This window comes from Drosophila busckii, chromosome 2L (assembly GCF_011750605.1).
Source record: "Drosophila busckii strain San Diego stock center, stock number 13000-0081.31 chromosome 2L, ASM1175060v1, whole genome shotgun sequence".
Classification (NCBI taxonomy): domain Eukaryota; kingdom Metazoa; phylum Arthropoda; class Insecta; order Diptera; family Drosophilidae; genus Drosophila; species Drosophila busckii.
Genome location: NC_046604.1, coordinates 7216906 through 7238516, shown reverse-complemented (window position 1 = coordinate 7238516; position 21611 = coordinate 7216906). Strand labels below are relative to the sequence as shown.

At 35.8% G+C, this 21611-nt stretch overlaps 1 protein-coding gene across 1 annotated transcript; it reads right to left on the bottom strand.

The window, feature by feature from the left end:
- Positions 1 to 11088: 11088 nt before the first annotated feature.
- Positions 11089 to 11784, bottom strand: LOC108594708 (GTP-binding nuclear protein Ran-like). Its single transcript, XM_017979883.1, has one exon. The coding sequence runs from the start codon at positions 11782 to 11784 to the stop codon at positions 11089 to 11091; it is 696 nt and encodes a 231-aa protein (XP_017835372.1).
- Positions 11785 to 21611: the final 9827 nt, after the last annotated feature.

Genomic DNA, 21611 nt, shown 5'->3' with positions numbered 1-21611 from the left:
TTTTGTTGAAATTTGAGTTTGTGTTTTTCTTTTTCGTTGTAAAGTTAGGAAAATTCTTGTTGCTGAACAAAAGTTACACTTAAAATAAACTAAATGGAAATAATTTTCAACTGCTGCACCTTTTGTATAAAAACTAATATATTTTTATATTAAATTTCAATAATAAGCAGCACACATGTGTGCACAAATTCAATTTGTTCATTTAAAACAGCTTAGGTCGAGGCTTCATCAATCAAACCAAACAGCAACCCCCACCCACCGACGCCTCTGGCTACCATACGTGTTTGAATACAAACAATTTGTTGTAAGTGTATCAATTGATGTGCCGCCTCGTGTATAAGAGTGTGCATGTGTGTGTGTGTGCGTCACATAATCAAAAGCACAAATACTAAAACAAGCACTCAAACTGTCAAAGCAATGATTGATAGTGTTGACATTCGCTTTTTGGCTTCAAGCCCCGAGACTTTTTGCGCATTGAATACGCTGTTAATGGGAACGCTTTGGAGGACGCCTCATCACTCTCGCTCTCGTTGCTCTCACCCGTTCTGGACCACTATCATTCACCTTTCAGCATGTGTGTGTGTGTGTGTGTTTGTGTGTGTGTGTGAATGATGAATTGCATTGCATGTGCTATATCGTGAGTATGTAGAATGAAATTTGTATTTATTGCAAATTTGCTGTGCGAGGTGAAAGGTGAATATCAATTTACGTGTAATCATTGAAATGCGCAAACAAAAAGTAAATTGATAACGTACATACAAATGGTATGTAGATGCTAAAATGTTAAGTCATCGATCTACAAATTTAATGCATTTAATTTTAGTCAATTAGTCATTTGGTTGTCAAAAATCTTATTCAGTTTGTGAAGCAAATTAGAGCCCAAAGCAATGAAGACATTATTCAATTTATAAACACAAGCCAACTCTATCAACTATTTGCTTATGCTAATAAATCGATTTAAATGATGTATTTATTTATTTATTAGATGTTTTAGCTAATTTCTATTGATTACAAGTAAGAACCTGTCTAATAAATATTTGTTAGCTATATTTGATCTCTGAGAGCAAAAACAATAGCAATTTCTCTCATGCCTCGCTTGGGCTTGGGAACGTGGAGTGGAGACAAATGGAATCAAAGATTGAAGCATAATGAAAATCTAAAAATAATTAGAATTAGAAATAATTAGATAACATTTTGCTTATTACAAAATTTTATAAGTGGCAAAGTAACGCACGGCACCGGAAACGCAAGCGCGTTACACAATGTCGATGCTGGAGTGAAGGAGAAGGATAGCGATAGAGAGTCTCTGAAGCTCTTGTTGCTATTAGATATTTATTTCTGCGAATGTGCTTCTCTCTCTCTTTCTTTCCGTCTGTGTACACATGCTATTTGCACATGTTTCGCATTTGTATTCCATGCGTTATTGAGCTGAAAATTGATGCACATTACTTACTCTATTGAATTACGCATTAGCCATGGCCCCGCTGCTGCAGCTCCCAGTGTGACCAATAAATAATTGCAAAATAACAAAATAAAACAAAGACAAAAAACCTACAACAAAATCAACGCGCTTTCAACTCTGCCCCGCATCCACTGCAAATGCAACTGCAGCCATCGAAGTTGACTTGAATTATGCATGTGTGTGTGCGTCTGTGTTCGTGTGTGTGTGTGTGCAAGAGTGTAGTGTACTGGCTCCCCGAGCACCATAAATTGCACAACTAAATACAATTTATTTCTCGTCGTCGCTGGTGACCCGTGTATTTTATATTTTCTAACGTTTCATGTGTGCGCTGTCGTTATTTATGCGCTGCTTTTAGCATCTCTTTGGCTATACTCCTCTTTCTCTCTCTCTATCTGGTAGCACTGTGGGTTGTTTTCTCCCATTGTTGAAGTGTCTGCTGAATCTTCAATATAATATTTATGTAGTTTTAAATAGCTTGCGAATTGTCACTGGCATGTGTGTTTCCACATTCCGTGGTTCCTTAGCTGTAGTTACTTTTAAATATTGCATTCGCAATTATTCTCTCAACATTGTTAGCTTAAAATATCTTTATTAAAAAACGTATACTAGGAAACTTTTCCTTTAGAAACTTCTAAACTGTCCTTGCTTGGGTGCTGCTAAAGCAGGAGAAGCGAAAACATTCTGTTAACCGCTCGCTGTTAAAACTGTTATACATGTTAACCGATTCGCAGGCATGCAGATCCTCTAAGCCAATAACAGTTACAATTAAGTTTCATTAAACAGAAATTAAATTAAGAAATTATATAAAAAAAATAAAAACATAATAGAAACAAAATTATATAAAAAGATTAAATACATAAATAAATTTATATGACTGTTTTGAATGGTAGTAGTAATTTGAGCTAATTTCTCTTTTCCTGTAATCCTGTTTAGATACTCAAAACCAATAATAATTGTAACTTAATACATTAATTATTAAAAAAAATAATAAATAATAATAACAAAAATATTGTAACTTTAAATGACTAAGGCTAATTTTCATTAAATTATTTAGACCAGTTGCTTAGCTCTAAGGTGCAAAGTTTTTTTTACGGTAATTGGCTCCTAAAAAAACGCAAATCTCATGTTAAAAAATTCTGATCTATCACAGGGCATCATCGTTTAAAAAATTAAATTAAACCTTAATTCGAGAATTCATATCAATTGTTTTTCTTTACCAGCAGTTTACTTTTCGAAAAGTTTAACAATGTATTGCAATTTTTTATCTTCATTAAAGATTTCAGATTTTTCATATTGTTATGATCTTTGAAGAATCACAATACAAGTTTTAATAAAACATTAAACGAACATCCCAGCAGCGCAGAATGTACCAAATTTTAGAGATGGAATACCTTCTGCTTCTTGCTTTATGTGCTATGAGAGTGGCTTGTGGTTAAATGAGATGCTTCCTGTACGTTGCACAAAAAAAGGAGCGCCAAGGCATACAGGGATTTGTGGATTGTGTGTGGGGCAAGGGGGGGAGTAGGTGAGAATGCGTGCGTTGACGAGATGTGAGTTATCTGCAGTGTTTCGTATGCTTTTTGTTTGCGGCTTGGCACATTGCGGAATTTAATAACGCGCTGATGCATGCAACTTAACGCAGAAAAACGTAAAAGTGCACATGCAAAAAATGTAAATAAAAAAGAGAAAACCAAAAAAAAAATAAAGAAAAAAAGGTATCCCAAAAGCAAACAGGCAAACAACACTCGTGTGGTGCACTGAGCAGGCATCCTCAGTAACTGTAGTAAAACAATTTTCGCAGTCAATTTTCCTTTTATGAGCGGCAAATATTTCACTATGGCTGCCTGTAAAAAATATGAAATGCATATTGTGAAAAATTTAAACGAATTTATGCATCGTGCGAAGCTTTAATTAAAGCTGCAGAGAAAGAGAACGAGAGCGCGTGTAAAATCAATAGCATGAAATAAAACTCACATTTCAATCAAACTGATCCAAAAGAAGAATGTTGAAAAGCATAAAGGCAACAAATTTCGCTCTCTCTCTCTGTGCTTCTCATACAATAAAGTCGGTATTCGAGAGCAAAGCAAGGGCGGACCGAAAAGGGTACAAAAGTTATACAGAAGGTAAGACGCAGACAAGAGAGCATAGTCGTAGACGAAACAACGGCATTTGCTGCATAAAAGTCAAAGTCATTAAAAAGTAATGTCATCGTCAACGCGCTCAGCCACTCCCATGCTACAATTGCCCCCCAAGGTGAGTGGAGTGAGCGACTGCGAAAGTGAGAGGCGGCAAGGGAGCGGGTGGGGGGTAAAGGGTGGATGTAGAAATATTTTAACTCCTTGCGTTCAACATTAATGATGGATGGAATTCTCGACTTGAGTTGTTCTCGCTGCCGAGTGACTTTAACTGTTTTGCCGCGGGGCGTATTACGGGTTAGGTTCCGGTAAGGGGAGGGTGGTGGTGGTGGAGGGGACTAAAAATGATTTGATGAAAACATTTGAAATTTTTATCGGGTGCAAATTTATGCAGAACTGTTGATGTCATCGCCATTGCGCGTTGGCCGCAGAAAAATGATGACGATGCCACGTTGATGACGTTGAAATATGAACTAACATTACGAGCAGTAGTACCTTCTGTAACAGTAGCTAGTACTTAGGGCAGGAGCTGGCAGGGGTAGGGGGCGTTCTCATGATTGGCCGTTTTTATTTTATGCCCCTTTATGGGTTGGGCTTCTGCTAACTGCGCTTGGCAGTTGCCGATAAGCAGTTCTTACTCTTTTGTATTTATATTGTTGTGACTGTTTTTTTTTTTTACGACAGCAGCTTAATTTTTATTAACATTAGAAGTGCACTTAAAAATTTGTAATAAACGACTTTGAAATTGATTGGAAGCTTGCGTTTTTATATGCCCCATAAAGCTTATTTACAGTTGAATTAGCAGCAACATACAAATACCAATTTCATGCCCATAACTACGTAGTGTTAATGTTGCGAAAAATAGATTAACTGTAAACTGTACGCTCTGGCATACATACATAATAGTGCTTAAAATAACTCTAGTTGAGTTTGCTTTAATCGCATTAAGCAAAGCCATATAAATTATAATTGTTTATATGTATATGTATGTTTTTCTATAATTAATTTATGGCTATAATCCAGCAAAGAAGGCTTAGCTTACAAAACGTTTTATCTGCTTTGGCTCTTTGCCCTCTTATACAGCTGATCGTCTATATGTTTGCTGCTGCATTTCTAAGAGCCTTTGATATGGATTTGTCCTTTTTAAGACTGTTATATGCATATGTAACTGTATATGCATATGTAATGTAAATAAACAGTTATGTATTAATAGCAACAAGGTCCGTCCTAAAGGTAAATACGTGTGTTTACTCAACCGTATATAAGCACAAGTTTCATCGTTGATATATTAATTTTTACAATATCCGAAAATAAAAAGAAAATAAATGCATGCTGCTATAATTAAAAGCTTCTATAATAGTCTGTCCTGTATATATCGCGTGTTTTATGATGGATCTTTCCTTTTTGTGACGAGGCTGCCGCAACATTGAAGAGAACCAACACAAGTGTCGGACTGTGAACTCAGCAGTCAGCGCAGCTTCTCATACGCATATAATTTTGCTTATAATTGCATTGCTGGATTTTTTTTTTTAATACAGTTCGCATTGCTCGTAAAACAAACTTTTACAATTTGTTGGCGCATGCTATACTATGTGGTATCTTTGGGTCAACTTCTTGGTTTATTGACCATTCGTTTTGAATATTCGCACTTTTTTATTACGCGCCGTCTATTTCATAAACTTTGAGTAAATTGCATAAAAGTTTCACGAATTTTACATGACAGCGGTACATTCAGATCCGCAGCCATAAGTATGGCGCACTTGCATACTATGTATGTATGTATGTATGTATTTATGTACATACGAGTACAACGAGTATGTATGGGCTATTATAAAAGTTTTCTTCTTCATGCTATGCTTTTTTATATGCATCTGGTCCCCCTGGGGAGCTTGCTAGCTGACTGTGTGGCTTCAAGTTTTCTGTTTTCCTTTTTTTTTTTTTTATTGCCCAGCGCTGTTTGACGTGGACTTCTCGCTCAACTGTAGCTGTAGCTGTGGCAAGGTATGCGGGCAATGGGACACGTGTGCTGCTCCCACAGGTGACGATGGCCTCGTTTATGAACAAACAGCAAAATGTTGTCAACATTTCGAAATTTATTTGTTCAATATACCAACAAACGCACACAGATACAAACACCCACAAACAGAAAGACAAACGATGAGCATATGTCTGACTGCATGTGTGTGTATACTTAAATGTGTGTGTGTGTGTGTGAGTGTGGCGGCTGTTGTGTGCGTGTGTTATTAAATTAAACACAGAGCTGCCATCAGCGCTAGGCCAAAAGCATTCATTAGCCACGTTTACTGCACCCGTGGCGACCTCCATTTTGGCTGATGAGTTTTTTTCTGTCCTCTATGTGTGTGTCTCTCTGTGTTTCCATGTTCTCTTGCAAGTAAAACTTTCTTGTTGTGTTTATGCTTACTTTTTGTTTGACCCCAGTGCGTGTGTCGTCGCGCCCAGCAGTAGCAAGTACAATTTCAATTGAACATGAACCAAATGATCTTGCATCATGGGGCTACCAATCAGCTCTGAAAAGTATGCTTTAAAATATGGCATCACATATTCTGCTAAATAAAATCTGAAATATTTTTGTATACAGATTAATAATGATCTCTAAGCGATGAACATATTATATATATTCAAATTTGGATTTTATTAAAGTTTCAAAATTTACTTTAACTTAACTCTTAATTCTTTGTCAAGTTTCTTATTGTATTTCTTGCTTCAGGATCGCCTCTTAACTAAGTTTATTCAAATAATCAGTAGTATTTTAAAATATTTACTTACTTATTACTTACGACAATGCTCTACAACGCTTCTTTTTCTCATGTATTCCCTTCCAGCTGGGATGTTTTGCAAGCGGTCTCATTTTTTGTTGTCTTCCTTTATTTTTCATTACTTTGTCTATTTGCTGTGGCAGCAGCGGCGGCGGCAACGACTGTTGCCACTGCGTGAATATGACTGTGGCTGCGTGTCCCCGTGTGTGTCCGGATTGCATGCTGATGTGATGCTCATGCTGATGCTGCTTGGGTGTGATGTTACTTTTTGATACTGAGGCGCATGTTTGTTGTAAAGCGTGAGGATTCGTACGTGCGGCGACACGAGGTGGCTCATGACGCAATATAGAAATGATTATTGCTGAACATTTTGGTAAATGGCGTTGGGCAATGCTTTGTTTGTCTCTTTACAAAGAGACATCAGCACTTAAACGGCACATAGGCCACTGTAGGCTGCAGTTAAATGCGATTTGACCTGCAAACCGACGGGCAAGCGCCGCCCAACGCATTAATTCTAATTAACTTTTTGCGGTTAGCTCGTCAAGCCTCCGCCCACAAATGAAAAAAAAGGGAAAAGGTTACAGATGCCCCAGCTTGGGTCTTGTGCTCGGTTTATGAGCACTCGCTGGGGCCGAATTGCGCCAACAAATGAAGTGCAGGCAATAAAAAGCGACAAAGCCAAAATGGCGTTGCCATGTCCTGTACTGTCCTTGTTGTCCTCGTCGACAGCATCCTGTGCGTTTTGTGCGTTGAGCCATGAAAATGAAAATGAAAATTTATGCGTGCCGGGGACCAAGCCAAATGCTTTGCCGCGTCCCAGTGATTAAAACACCTGCGCCGACAGCTGCCAGGCCACCTCACCTGCCACCTGGCACCTGGCTGTGCCCACTGCTGCCAACTCAAGTCCTTGCGCTGCCCAGAGCTGATCATAGCTTTTCATTTTGCACGCCTAATGAAACGTCATGTTATTTATGGCCACGCTGCGCTCTAATGCAAAACCATTAGTTTTCATCTAGACGCATCAGGCCTCTGACTAAAGCCGCACAGGAATTGGAATACTAATTATAGTCTTGGTATTCTATGGATTTGCAAAGTAACTTCAGTTTTAAAGAATTGAATATGCTAAAAAGACAAGAAATAACTACAAAGTTAACAAAAGTACCTGTAGGCTTGAATTACAAATGTGTATTATAAATAAATATAATATACTGGATTTAATATACTTACCATATACATAGGTATAAGTGTTAAGTACAGTTGAGCACTCTTAATTTAGTTCTTCTCTCACTTCAACTTCTTAGCGCTGTCGATACTAAACTAAAATTATTGGATTACGGGACTAATCGAATTAGAATGCCTCACTTTTGTATCTCACCCCATCGGACTGATATTGGAGTTATACTTTTAAAACTAGTCCGTACTCCACAACCTAAGTAAATTTTCTGTTTAAAGAAACGCCTTTTGCTTTTGTTCGTTTTCATCATTTGCATATCTATAACTTGAAGCTGAATGAATGAATCGCATCCATTAGCTAATTCAATCGAATAGCAACTAACAATTTGCAGCGGCTTCAACGAAGCATAAACTCAAATGCAGTTAATCAAAACTAAACAATTTTCATGCAAGTTAAAGAGGAGAGAGGGTAGAGGGAGGGCTATTTTACCCTAGCTCTGGCAATTGACAATTTGGCATGCATTAAGCTGTTCAATTTGTCTTTGAAAATCGCAGCTAGACATACATTCAATAGAGAGTAGAAGCTGCCTGCCACCCTAAGGACTCATATACAGAGTTATTGCTCACTTGTCAGTCGAGTGAGTGCGGCTGGCTATTTGACTTGGCATTTTTCGCAGGCTACAGGCCGAAACGTGTGCAGCATGGGCAAGATTTTCCAAGGCGTGACCTGACCGAGCGAGTCGAAATGACTTTCAGACCGGCGCGGCGTGCCCATTAAAAATGCTAATGTGTCTATTGAATGCGATTTTTATGCAAATGGCAAGGTTAAAAGCAAAATAAGAGCTGTACGCTGCTAATGCGATAAAAAGAAATTTTGACACATCATCACTTTTCAATAAAATCAACAAATTTTATTTAAGTTGGCCACTGCCAGACCTCCTCGCTCTTGCCATCACACACAGACTGACACACACAAAGGCAACTTTTTTTTTTGTGTGGTGGCCCACACAAAAGCCAGGAAGGATGTTGCCTGATGGCAGTTGTAGTCCAACAGCAGCAGCAGCAGGGAAGCTCGGCTGAAAGTAATGCCATTTTCTATGGAGGCACACTCTTCCCCTTTCCCGCGGCAAGCTTATCCATTTGGCCAGATTGCGCTTGTGTGTGGGTGTACGCTTAATATATTTTTGTTCGCAAGTTTTATTTCTTATTTCTTTTTTGGTGCTTGACCATTGTTTGATACGCTTTTCATTCGGCTCTTCACTCTTTACTTCGCAGGGACGCGGATGTAGCTTGGACTATTCAACTCACAGCTGCAAATAGTACTTTACATTTAAAAAAAATTTAAAATCAGGTTATGTTACTAATTTTCTTTTCTGCATATGCTCTCTATCTATATTTCCATCTGTTTCTCTTTTATTCAGAGGCTCTGCTATGAGAGTTGCCTGGTCTATTCGACGTCAATAACGAGCATCAAGCATAAAATGTAGTTCTCTCCAAGCGCTGTACTAACTCAAATGTCAACTCTCTTGATTGATGGAATTGACAATTGAGCCGCACGCCCAACACCCGACGCCCGCCCACGCAGCAAATAAACTCTTGCTGTGGTATAACTCTCATTCACTCCTCTCACTCTGCTCTCAGTCAGTGTCCATGTCATGTCAAGCGTTGCGTTTTCCGCTGTCAACTCGAGCAACATTTGTCTGGCAGCGGCAGCTCAATTAGACGATTGAAAATCCCCAATCGTAACTGCTACCAGAGGCTTACTTTAAAGCATATGAATGATGTATGTAACCTCAGTATACGTCTTGCGTAAATGTAAATACGTTAAGGTTTTATTCTTTGCTACGTATGTTATAAATAATGTGACAGTTGCATTGACAATGTTAGATAAAAATGATGCAGACTTTAATGGCTTTACATAAGCCAAGAAATTATATGTATATGAATGCTCTTTTTCATTGGAAGTTAAATTAAATTATTTAACATTTAATAATTATTTCAGCATTTTGAATGCAATATAATATATTCTAACGAAAAATCTGAGCAATGACTAATATTTTAAATCATTATTTAATTTAAGAAAACGTTAACCTTTTTTTTTGAGCTCTATATGAATACAATTACTTTTTACACTAACATAATATTATAAAATTTTTTATATATATTTGACACATAGCACAAATTACAATAGGTTTAATTATTTCATTATAATAAAATAAGCTTTTCGACCTTTAGGGAAAATGTTTGACACAATGATTTATATACACAAACTAAACTTTACTATTAAAACAATATGAATGCATTTGTTGCTTAATTGAAAGAAGTTATTTACGCAATCAACTTCAGACTTGTCATTTTGCACTTTCGATCGCCATATATATTAATGTAAAAAAATGTATAAGATATTCTGCCAATTTATATAAGCCCAAATTTGATTAAAAATGTAATTCAGTAAAACTATTAGCTTTTCTTCTCTATTATTATTAGATTTCCTGTTGAATTTACATGAGGGACTTCTAGGCTCGTACTTATGTCAAAATGATAGCAACTGACAGGCAAATTAATAACAGCAAGCACGGTAAGCACTTGACAATTAAATAGAAAACGCCCATTATTCAACTATTTATAAGTTTTATGACCTTCACAGGTGGTTTTCGTTGGTAGTGTAAATACAATTAACGACTCATTTGATGGAGGGCGACAAAAAGCAGTTAGAGGTTCTCTTTAGTACGTATGTATATTAATTGTTTTAATTGCCAACATCCTGTGCACAGGCAACTTTGTTGTTCAGCGCTAACTTTACTGTTAACAATGTTCTGGGAGCGCATTGAAATTGTTTTTTATTTTTTCATTCGTGTAAACATCGCGTGCAATTATTTTCACTAGTTTTATGTACGCTTTTCATTCAAAATTATTTCCATCAAATTGAACAAAACGAGCGCTTATCAAAACATTAACAACTAAAACAACAACAATAAAGATTGCTTAACAATGTGGGTGGAGAATGGGTGGAGAATATGCTCACGAATCGTTATTGTAATTAGACATACTTTTGAGGGTATAAGCAGGCATGCTGCCTATCTTATAAAATTTAAATCAAAAAATGTGTATAAAAATATTTAATAACGTGTAATAAAATTAAACATACAGCATAACCTAAAAATATTAATAAGAATGACTAATTGAATTATTTAAGGAAAAAAGTCGCAAGTAATATAAAAACAACAAGTAAAGGAATTAATGTTATTACAAGTAAATTACTTGTAAATTATTTATTTCATAAGTAATCAAATCGAAGAAATTGTATACGAATGTGTAGTTAAAACTTTAGTTTAACAGCCATAGTATGAAATGCTTGTAGATGTTTGTCGCACTCTAATTTAACTGTTATTTAAAGGGCATTTCAATGGTCTATGTAACTCATACTGGATTCTTTTTTATGTCAGATGTGTCTAGCAATGAGCTGTCAGCACGCCATTAGTTTATTTTGTTATTTATTTAAGCACTCGGCTTTGCACAAATTAATAACAAATTGTCATTGTCAATTTAAAATAATGCGCTGATTAGCTTCATTTTCGGCGTCCTCTGCCACGTTGCAGTCGGCGTCTTTAGCTACCAACATTTTACGCCTTACCGCCTCCATTTGCTGCTTCATCTTATTCAAATTGCACATGCAGCTTTCGAAAGCCAATAGCTTGGGCTGCGCTATGAGTCTTAGATCCTGGCGCTGCAGCAGTCGTCGGCAAAGCAGCTCCAAGGGTGCATCCAAATTCCATGCAGCACATGCGGAGATCTCACAATAATCCAAGTTGCTTTGCTGCCGCAGCACCAGCTGCTGTGGCATGCGTTCCAGCTCCGCCTTGTTGCCGCATATCACAATGGGCAAGTCTTGGCCACAGATTTGCGCCAGCTGCTGCAGCCAACGCGACACACTGATTGCAGTGCTAGGCACGCTCAGATCAAACATTATTATAGCGCATTTGGCAAAGAAGAAGTAGCCATTGTGAATGCCACCATGACGCGAATCGCCTGCAACATCCCAGAGCTCAAGCTTGGCTGCCTGGTAACTGGTCTGCAGCAGCAGCGCATGCACATTGAGTCCAATGGTGGGCACATGCTGCTCTCTAAACTCTCCAGTGGCATGACGGCGCAAGAAAGTGGACTTACCTACGCCGGAATCGCCTAATAGCAAGCACTTAAAGGTGGGTGTGGTGGGTGTGTTGGACTGTAGATCCATTTGTTGTGCTTTGTTAATGAAATTTCGGGTTTGCTTTGTTTGGTATATTGTTTGCTTTGAGTTCAATTGTTGAATATTTCAAAGAATTTACCTACTATGATTTAGGAAACATATAATGAATATACCGATAAATAAATGTTTGTTATCCAATGTAAATTCGGAGGATTGTGTGTATATCTAAATGGAGAAAAGTGTAGTTTGTAGTGCCAACAAACTATATATATAGAATATATATGTTATATATATAATTTGCGCTACAATATATATAGGTATATAAATAAATGATTGCCTGTTATTTTATCATATGGTGGTCTTTAGCACAGTTGTTGTGCATTGACCAAAGAAGGTTTTTGAATCAATTTTTTGAAGAAGCCGCAACCGCCGTTCTAATGTAAAATGTGAATCAAAAATAAATAAATAACCACCAAATTCCGTACAATAATAGATTTTTAACTAAAGCAGCAGAAAATCTAAAAAAAAAATTAGCACCAGCTGTTCCTTTCTGCTGGTGTTCAAGAGCAAAAATACCTTGAATGCTATCATAGATGTGAAAACAAGATTCAACTTTTTATATGCTGATTATATATATTAATATCATAAATCAGTCTATTGGTACAGCCTGTAATACAACAATAAAAATTGAATTTCAATATTTTTATTTATTAAATAAACACTACTCTGGGAAGAATCAGTTAAAAATACGTTAAATTATGTGAATTGAAAATAAACTTAAATCATAGCTTTTATTAAGTATCATTTGTATTATTATTATGGGAATTGTCTCTGTTGTATATCAACATAATTGTTTACATTCGAATAAGAAAATCTTTAATCATTAACTGATTTTCAAGCCAACAGTTAAAGTGTTCTGCCAGCTTGGCGTTCGCTTGAGCTTTGGAAAAATATGTGACGGCAATTTAATTAAAAACTTATGAATGAGTGAACAAAAAAACTTTTTGCACATCCTTCGACTTGAAGATGTTTTTATCGTTGTTGTTTTGCACAAATGAATTCTGCGCGCTCACTACATATCAACTTTATGTTTGCGTATGTGTGTGTGTGTGTGTGTGTGTGTGCTTGTTTGCTTTGCGTATCAGCATACAAAACTTGTCTGTGTGAGTGGGGTTTGGGTTTTATAGTATAAAAGGCAGAAAGTTTTTACAGCGTAAAAATATAATTGGAGAAATTTTTGAAAGTTTTGTAGTTCTTTAGTTTATACATTTTACTAGCTCATGCACAAGAGTCAGTAAGTTGCGTTTTTGGGCTTTAGTTAGATAGATAAACAAATAAATTACGTATACGACACATGGGTCGAGTATATTGTATTTTGTGTAATCTTTTGGGCCAAATAGATTTGCCAAATCGATTTGATGCAACTTTTAACATTTGGCCAGCACTCAAGAATGCATTGTAAATGTATTTCAGAAACACACACAAGGACAAGCAAATTTTTTGTCTCCTACTGGTTGCAATTTCAGTTGTTGGCACATACACAAACAGTTGGGGCTTTAGATTTGGCCAAAGCCATTTTATTTTATTGTGTGTGCACTTGTCGGTTGTAGGGAGAGTTGGGAGTAGGGAGTAGGGAGTAGGGAGAAGGGCGCAGGGTGTAGGAAATGTAAAAGTGAATAAGAAAATTTGTTTGCCAACTTTTGGTGTAATTTGTAAACATCAAAGAGAATGCCAGAGAAAACATGTCGACGAGTCAAAGGGATCAAGAGTTGCTTTGCGAATTCGTGCGGAAATCTTCTACGTGTGCGGCATGCCAAATGCTTGCCACAGCGTGGGAGCCAAAGCGAAACCCTACTTGCTTGCTTGCCACTAGTTGCGGCACCACCAGCGTCTGCGTCTCTAACTCAAGCAAGCGCATTACGTAAATCAATGGACTTAATGCCAAAAACTGTAGCCTGCGCCTGATGCGCTGAATATAGTATAAGCTTTGATTGGGTTGTCAGCCAATGCCTAAAGTTCCCTATTGACGTGGCTCGTAGCAGCCACACAGCCAAGTTATGATAACAATGAACTAATTAAGAAGCATGACGTCCTAATGACAGCTCTCTCTTCCCAGCCTTTCCTCAGCCTCAGCTGCAGCCTTCACTCCTTAACTCTACGTTTTTTTTCCTTTCTCTGTTTAGCCACAAGAACAGCATTGAAGGCAGCTGAGCTGATGATGGCCTGATGTACTAATTAAGTTTTGAACGTGACGAGAAATAGCAAGTAGCAATTTCGTTGTTTGATTTTTCGCTTGCGCAAAATTGCTTGCCTCTCCTTTTCTCACACTTTCTTGCTATTTCTATTTTCATCTGAATAATTAGCTGCAAAGTGCGCAAAAGAAGTCGCCAACAGTAGTTTGTAGTAGACAACGCTTTTGCGCTTTTCCAAGCCGCTGCGGGCAGTTTCCATTTGGCTAACTACAAATTAGAATTCATTTTCTTCATGCTGCTGTATATTTGGCTGTTTATGAGCTACGACTAATGAAGAAACACAATCCAAAGGCAGTCAATGTTATAACAGAGTAAAGAAGAGCAGAGTGGCAAGAAAGCAATTACCCCTTTTTATTTAATAAGGTAAAGACGTGCAAGACCTTTTATTAGCCAAAAGAAAAGAACATTAGTAGGCAAATGGAGAGCAACTAGATTGTATTGTATTTCATTTCAAAAATTCACTAAAATGGAAGAAAATACTAAAGCAAAGCAATGAATATTTAAATGAATTTAAAATATTTCGCTTTTAATTTTTAGGAAAATGTGAAAAATATGAATCATAATCATATAAATTGTATAATAAAAAAACAATTAATAATAGTTTTAGTCTCAGTTGACAAGCATGTACATACATTGTCAATGAAGATAGCAAAGGTTATGCCTAAATTATGACTTGGTTGATAAACACCAGATTTGTTAATTATTTTGTACTATATATAAAAAAAATAGAATAAATACCGAGCTAGTACATTATTGTGTTGCTGAGGATGCATTTAAGTAGTAGGATCTGAACCAAAACGTTTTTGACTTTCAGCAATTACTCGTTCGAAATTCGCCTTCTGTTAGATTCTAATCGATTTACTTTGATTTGAAGAAAAACTGTCTCTTAAAATAAAGGCAGTTAACCCAGGACACAGTAGATAAATAAGTAACTTTACTTTATATCATAAGAAGGTGGTAAGCATTGGCAATAAGTATGCAGGCTGTGCTTATTCAGAACTTCTATTTATTTTGTATTTCAGCCACTAGCACTATAAAATACTGAGAGCGTCATTTAAATTTCTCAATTTTCATTGTCAATCGGCTGGCTGCGCACCAGTTGACAATTTTAACATTAACTTATCATCATTCCAGAAATGTGGATGGATATATTTAAAAACAGAAACCATAAAATAAGAGATCACTAGTAAATTATAATTTTTTCAGCAGGTAATCCCGACAATAGCATGATCGTAAATATGCGGACAATTGTTCAAATTTATAAAAACAAATGCCTTGTATCGGTGAAACTAAAAAACATTTTAAAATGACTATGAATAGAATAAACGATTTACAGCAATAACATCGTAAAAAACAGAAGCACCAAAAAATAGGCAATTAAAATAAATATTAATCTTATAAGATAATAAAATGCAAGATTTTTTAGTAAATTGAGTTTAGCTCTTCAATCAAATTAGTTAAATGCACTTACTGCTCTATATTCTGACAATTTTCTTTGCTTGACTTGGGTAAATTTTTCCTTAATATTAACGCAAATTAATATTTCTCTTACTGGGACAAAAGCTTTTGTTTACACTGTTTTTCTTTTTTTTTGTCTGCTGAGGTTTCATTAAAACAAATTTAATTACAGCGCACTCATTTGTGCGATGCGCTCATTTCATGACCCAATTCAGACCCAACCCATTGAGCCACGCCCAGCTTATTATGCATTTTCACGTTTTGAGCGTCATTGCTACTGTCATTTATTTTGTGAATTTGTCTCCGCTTCGGCAGAAAGCATAAATCGGCAGGCGAAAGCCACAAAAGCACAACAAAGGAAAAAGTGAATGTGAAATAAAAATTACCGTTGTGGGGATTAAGAAGTTTTGCTATTATCATTCAAATTATAATTACTCGCAATTGTTTTTATAATGTTCATTAGCATTTAGCGCCTTCAGGAATTGCATCAAAATGAGAACAAAATGGTAACGAAATGAGAGCAAAGTGAGAGAACTGTGTCTGTTGATGCCTGTAAGCTAAATTTCATTCCAGGCACTTTGCGTAATTATTTTTTAAATTGTAATTTGCGCCAATGCTTCAGGGAAGGATTAGCTGGGCCAGAGCAAAAAAAGGCATTGGGAGCATGTGTTAATTGCGTTTTTGCAGCTTTATGGAAGACAAAAGTTTGTGGTCGAAATAAAATTAAGAATTTGCCGTACAAAAGTAAAAAGTGAAGTGCAAACAACTTTTGTGATTTTTAACTATATTTATGACTGTAATCTAAAATTTTATGAAACAAATCGACAATGCGAAAAAAAAAATTATAGCTCAAAAGTGCATTTAATTTTTAACACTCATCCGTATGCAATTTGCACATCTCTCCGTAAATATGAATAAATATTTCATTAAAATCGCATACACACATGCACGTATAAAACAAAAACAATTGCGGTTTATGCAAAAAGCAACAGCCACAAAAATATATATACATACATATATGTATGGTGCACTCTCGCATACATATATATGTGGAACAACAATGCATTTGTGTTGCACAATGCGCAAATGTTTACAAGCATTTCTTTTGATTTATTTAAGTGGAACTAATTGTGGGCGTTGAACTGCAAAAAAAAATTTTTATATATATATACAGCGATATAAAACCTGAATTGCAAGCATACAAACTTTAAATGAAGCACATCAAAAAATAGCAATTGCAATGTTTAATTTAAATAATACGTTATGTCATATTGACTTTTACTTTGCGCAGATAAGTGATAATAACTTTAATAAATGCACAAATTATTTAATCAACCAAACATACATAAAAGCAAGTGAGACAGCTTCCGTGTCAAAGTTGAATTAATTTCTTCACTCGGACAACGCTTTTATTTATTTCATGTACGTCTCTATGAACGCCAACTAAAAGCTGTTGCGTGCTCTCGAGCAATTTGCCATGTGCTACAAAAGCGAAAGCAACGTTAATTCAACACCTAGAAAGTCAGTAGCAAAGTCAATGTGCTGGACTTGTTGGACTTGAGGTATGAGCAAATAAGCAGATTGAGAATTCTATATGTAGGAGTAACATCTGTACATGATAAATGTTTAAGGACTGGCTCACTTTACTGAGGAGCCTCCAATTCCAGTTAATTATTATAATTAATATTATTGTTTATTGCTTAACAATTATACCACAAGTGGTTCAATGACAATGTTTTGCTTATAGTATTCAATGATATATTAATTATTTGAAAAGCGATTTGTAGCTACTTCATAGCTTCACTCTTCACTTTCCCTGCTACTTAGCGACTCTCTATAATAAACATGACCGCTGTTAATATCGTATTGTACGATATAAAATATCCGACTTAATTTTCGAATGTTATATATAGTCTGCTTCTAGATTAGGCTAAGATATTATTAATAAGAGTACAATTTAAATTTCCAATTCAGTAAAATTCTGTACTGGAAGACTCAATAACTTTAGACAATAGTTCTGAGTACGATAAGCGTTATACGATATTGAGATTAATTTTATTTCAAAGTGCTTAGATAAAAAGGAGTTAGATTATAGAATAGCATTACTTTAAAGTGGTTTTATTTCATTGCAATCTTCGTAAGATAAATTATTCTATTGTACTAAATTTTTCAATATTGGTACAAAAAAAAGTTGTAGCACTTTATTTAAAGTTTGATACGACTTTTACTATGTGTTATGACTTTTGTAATATTTTTAAATAAACTTACCGTTAGCTGGTTGAACTAACCCTTAAACATATACACATAGTGTAGTATAGTTCACTTTTAAAACCCTTACATGTACTTTAGATTACAACGGATTTTCTTGATTTATTTCCCACTTGCAACTAAGCTGCTTTTCAAAACTTTGCTGGCTGCAATGAAATGTCCTCTTAGCTATAATTGCACACACACACACACACACAAGGACAGAAGGCACTTCATTAGCAAGGCTGCATGTGTGGGTCGTGCACTTAAAGTCTTGTGGCACGAAGGACATGCAACTCAGATATGCCATCAAGCATTGACAAAGCACAATTCAAAGTAATTAAATGATCATGTGTGTGTATTTGCTATAAATGTGATTATGTGTTTAATTACGCTCCAAGTTAGATGAATATTTAACTAAAGAGCGCATGACAGAGACTAAGAGAGAGAGAGAGAGAGAGAGAGGGGGAAAGGGATGACAGAGATGGACAGCTCTTGTCAGTTGTGCACACTTGTATTGCCATTAATTTAAGTTTACAAAAGCCTATTTGAGATTTGTCAGAATTGAATTTTGCCTCCTTATCGAGATTTGATTGATGGCCCAAGCGCTGCATTGTATTGTGTCCAACTAATTTTGTAGCAACACCCACATAGCCACCCACATCCTCCCAGCCCCCTGAGCTGAATCAACTTTTGGGCAGCATTTTGCTTTGGACACTTTGATTGAGAGCTCTGGTGGAAAATGGAAATGCAAATGCCAAAGGACTCAAACTACTCCAAGCGAGAGAGAGAGAGAGAGATGCATTTATAGAGAGAAAGAGAGAGCTAGCTGCTGCACTCAATTGCAGTTAGCTGCTGCTGCTTTCACGGGCTCATTGTCGAATTGTCAGTTTGCATTGAGCGTTGCAAGTGGATTTAAGCAGGCAAATGGAGATAGTGCTTGCAACAGTTTTATGCAATTTTTAAAGTGCAGCCATTACTCAAACACTCAGCATGTGAAAAGTTGCACAGGTATTTATTATTGCTTTTACTGTTGTTTTTGTGTTTTTGGTGAGCTTTTGCAGGCAAATCTCAAATGGAGTCACATTTTCAATGGGCTGCGCTTGTGCGTAACTTTTGTCAACAAAGAGATATAAAACAAAAACATTGCAGGGCACAGTTGGGCGTAGCCAACAGTACGAGACTCTGTAAGCTTGGACACACACCTAAACAAACGTAATTAAAATTGCTCTGTTGTGGCCTAATCCTGTTATACAATGATAAAAGACTATTGCACTCTTTTCTACAGAGTCCAAATATATTGACAGAGAGCAAGTATTGAGAAAATGGCACAAGCGGAAGTTGAAGTGCTGTTGGGAATTGCGAAAATTTGTTGGTCCCAGCTATTGTTATTTTGTTTTTCTTTTCTTTTTTTCCTCGTGGCAACCGTTGGCGAGCGCATTCGTGCGTTTTATTCCCAGCCAAACTGTAAATTCAAAGCCAATGGCGCAAAATCGAACAACTGTACAAGCAACAATAACTGCAACAGCTACTAAAACTACAACAACAGCCAAGCCAGACAGATAGACAGCCAGAGCCAGCTATGAGCTCTTTTGCCAGCCATGTGAATTTCACTGCAATTGTCAGTTTTTGCCAACTACACAGCCCCCTCTTACTTTAAGTCCCCACATCAGTAAAATTAGCAAAACTACAAGCGTATTAAAATTATGTTTGGCCTGCTTTTCGAAATTGACAGCCTAAAGATAAGTGCTCAGGTTTAAGTACAGATCAGCCAATAAGATAAAATACAATTTTTTAAAAAATTTACAATTTGATTTATTTGTTTATTTAAACCCAGACAAATAAATGTGGATTTGTACATTATGAAAAAGCATTTTCATCTGCTGTGAGTTAAATGCGTTAAAAGTAGTCGACAGTCTAAAAAAGAAAAATGTAATATGGATAAGCATTATAACTTAATAATACACCTTGTATAATATTATATAAAACGATAACATAAGTATGTAAATAATAAAAAAAACTACAATATGCCTAAAGCTAAGATTCATTAGTCAGAAACCGATTGGGATTGCGTAAACGCCAATAGGGTTTTGTATCAGATAATTAAATAAATGGATAACAAAGTGAGGTTTTAATGGATTAATTTACATCCTCCATGTTTAGGGGAGATTAATTATAAAAAGGTTGTTCGAATAAGAAAGCGTAGTTTGAAAACTATGTATTATTTAATTTATTTTTTATACATCCAAATAAGTTTAAGCTTTTTCCTGACAAGTTAATTTCGAATTAACTCGTTCTGCTCCTAACAAAAAGCATTTGGCATCTCTCTTGTGGCTTATGCAGACATTCAAACGGTTACCCGTCCGCACAAAATACCCAGATTGCTCCCACATAGATATGTGGTCTACCAGGTACATTCGCATACATTTAAGATGCATTTTTAAGTGTTGAAAAATAAATGAGCTTGCAAGTAAAAAATCAATAACTTAAACTAATTTTGAAAGTAAATAAATACAACCTAATTTTGAGGTAAGTATTTTTTAGTTAAATTTTATAACAATCTATTTTCTTGTATTATCACATTAAATTAATTTGGAACTATTTAGTGCTTTGTACTGCTTAAATGTAGATTTTATTTTTAAGTTTACTATACGCATATGCATATCTGGTTGTGAGGTTTAAAACAAGCTTAAAAAGCAGTATGTTATTTGAGTTGCGTGAGCTTCAGACTTTAAAGTATATTTAATGACTAGCCAACTGGCCAATAATATTTAAAGCATGGGCCAATATGTAGCCAAATTGCCGGCATAGTTGTTAATCCAAGACTCGTTGAGTTACCAGATCAGTGCAAACATTGAACCCAAATGTGCTTAAAACTCACACACAATGTCCACTTAATGCTTGCCCATTAATGGACTTTTAAGTGCAGCCAACAATGTTCCTAGTATGTTTGACTTTATTGTCGAAATGTTCTTCGATTTTGCTGCTCCTGCATCCAGCCAGTGGTTGCTGCCTGCTGCTGCTATTTCTCTGGCGGTGTAGGGAGGCTGGCTAGCACTTGTGTAGGTATGTTAGGTACTGAGCTCATAATCCCTTTACCGGATGCGGCAACACGTGCCAACTTACGTTACACACAGCGACAGAAGCTGGACAAGTTACGAGTAAATAAGGTGAGTGAAAAGTGTTTATTAGTGATAAATGGGCAAACTTCTGTGCTCAAGCTGCTTAAGTTTAAGCAATAGCTAGCAAGGCACAAAGGTAAAATATTTCCACGCCAGAACCAGACCATGTGTTTGCTCTAGCAAAACTCAATTCAACAGAATTTTCGTTAAATGTCGATGTTTAAACATTAAATTTTATAATTACACTTTAGCAATTGTTTATTTTTAAAATCAAATTAAAAAACAACTAGTGTGTGAATAAATAATGTCAAAAATTACTATTTAACATTGTAAATAAAAAATATGAAATACTCAGAGTATCAAAAAAATTTATAAAAATTAATAAATTAAAAGTTACATAACCCTAAAAGGTTTTGTTAAGAATATAATAGTTTATAATAAACTTTTGGATATAATAATTATTGGGATATATTTTATATGCAAGTGTGTATTTAATTAATATAAGTACTTCTAACTAAGTTCACGAGTTGGCCAGGAATAGGAACAAATATAACATATTGGACCAACTCTAATTATATTGGTCGAAGCCTGTAACTCAGCCCAACCGGTAATACTGATTCCAAAGCGATTGCAAGCCGTTTTGGCAATAATTTTTGTTTTTTTTTTTTCTTCCTTTTTTATATTTTAATAATTAGAGATAAATGTCTAGCTTTCTTACTAAGTTAGTAATATTTACCTTAAATATAAATATTTTCCAAAAAAAATTCATAGACCATTTTTTTTCATTGTAACTCAT

Bases quoted from the DNA above. Each gene is read 5' to 3' on its own strand.
- LOC108594708 (XM_017979883.1), bottom strand. From the start codon at position 11,784: ATGGATCTACAGTCCAACACACCCACCACACCCACCTTTAAGTGCTTG.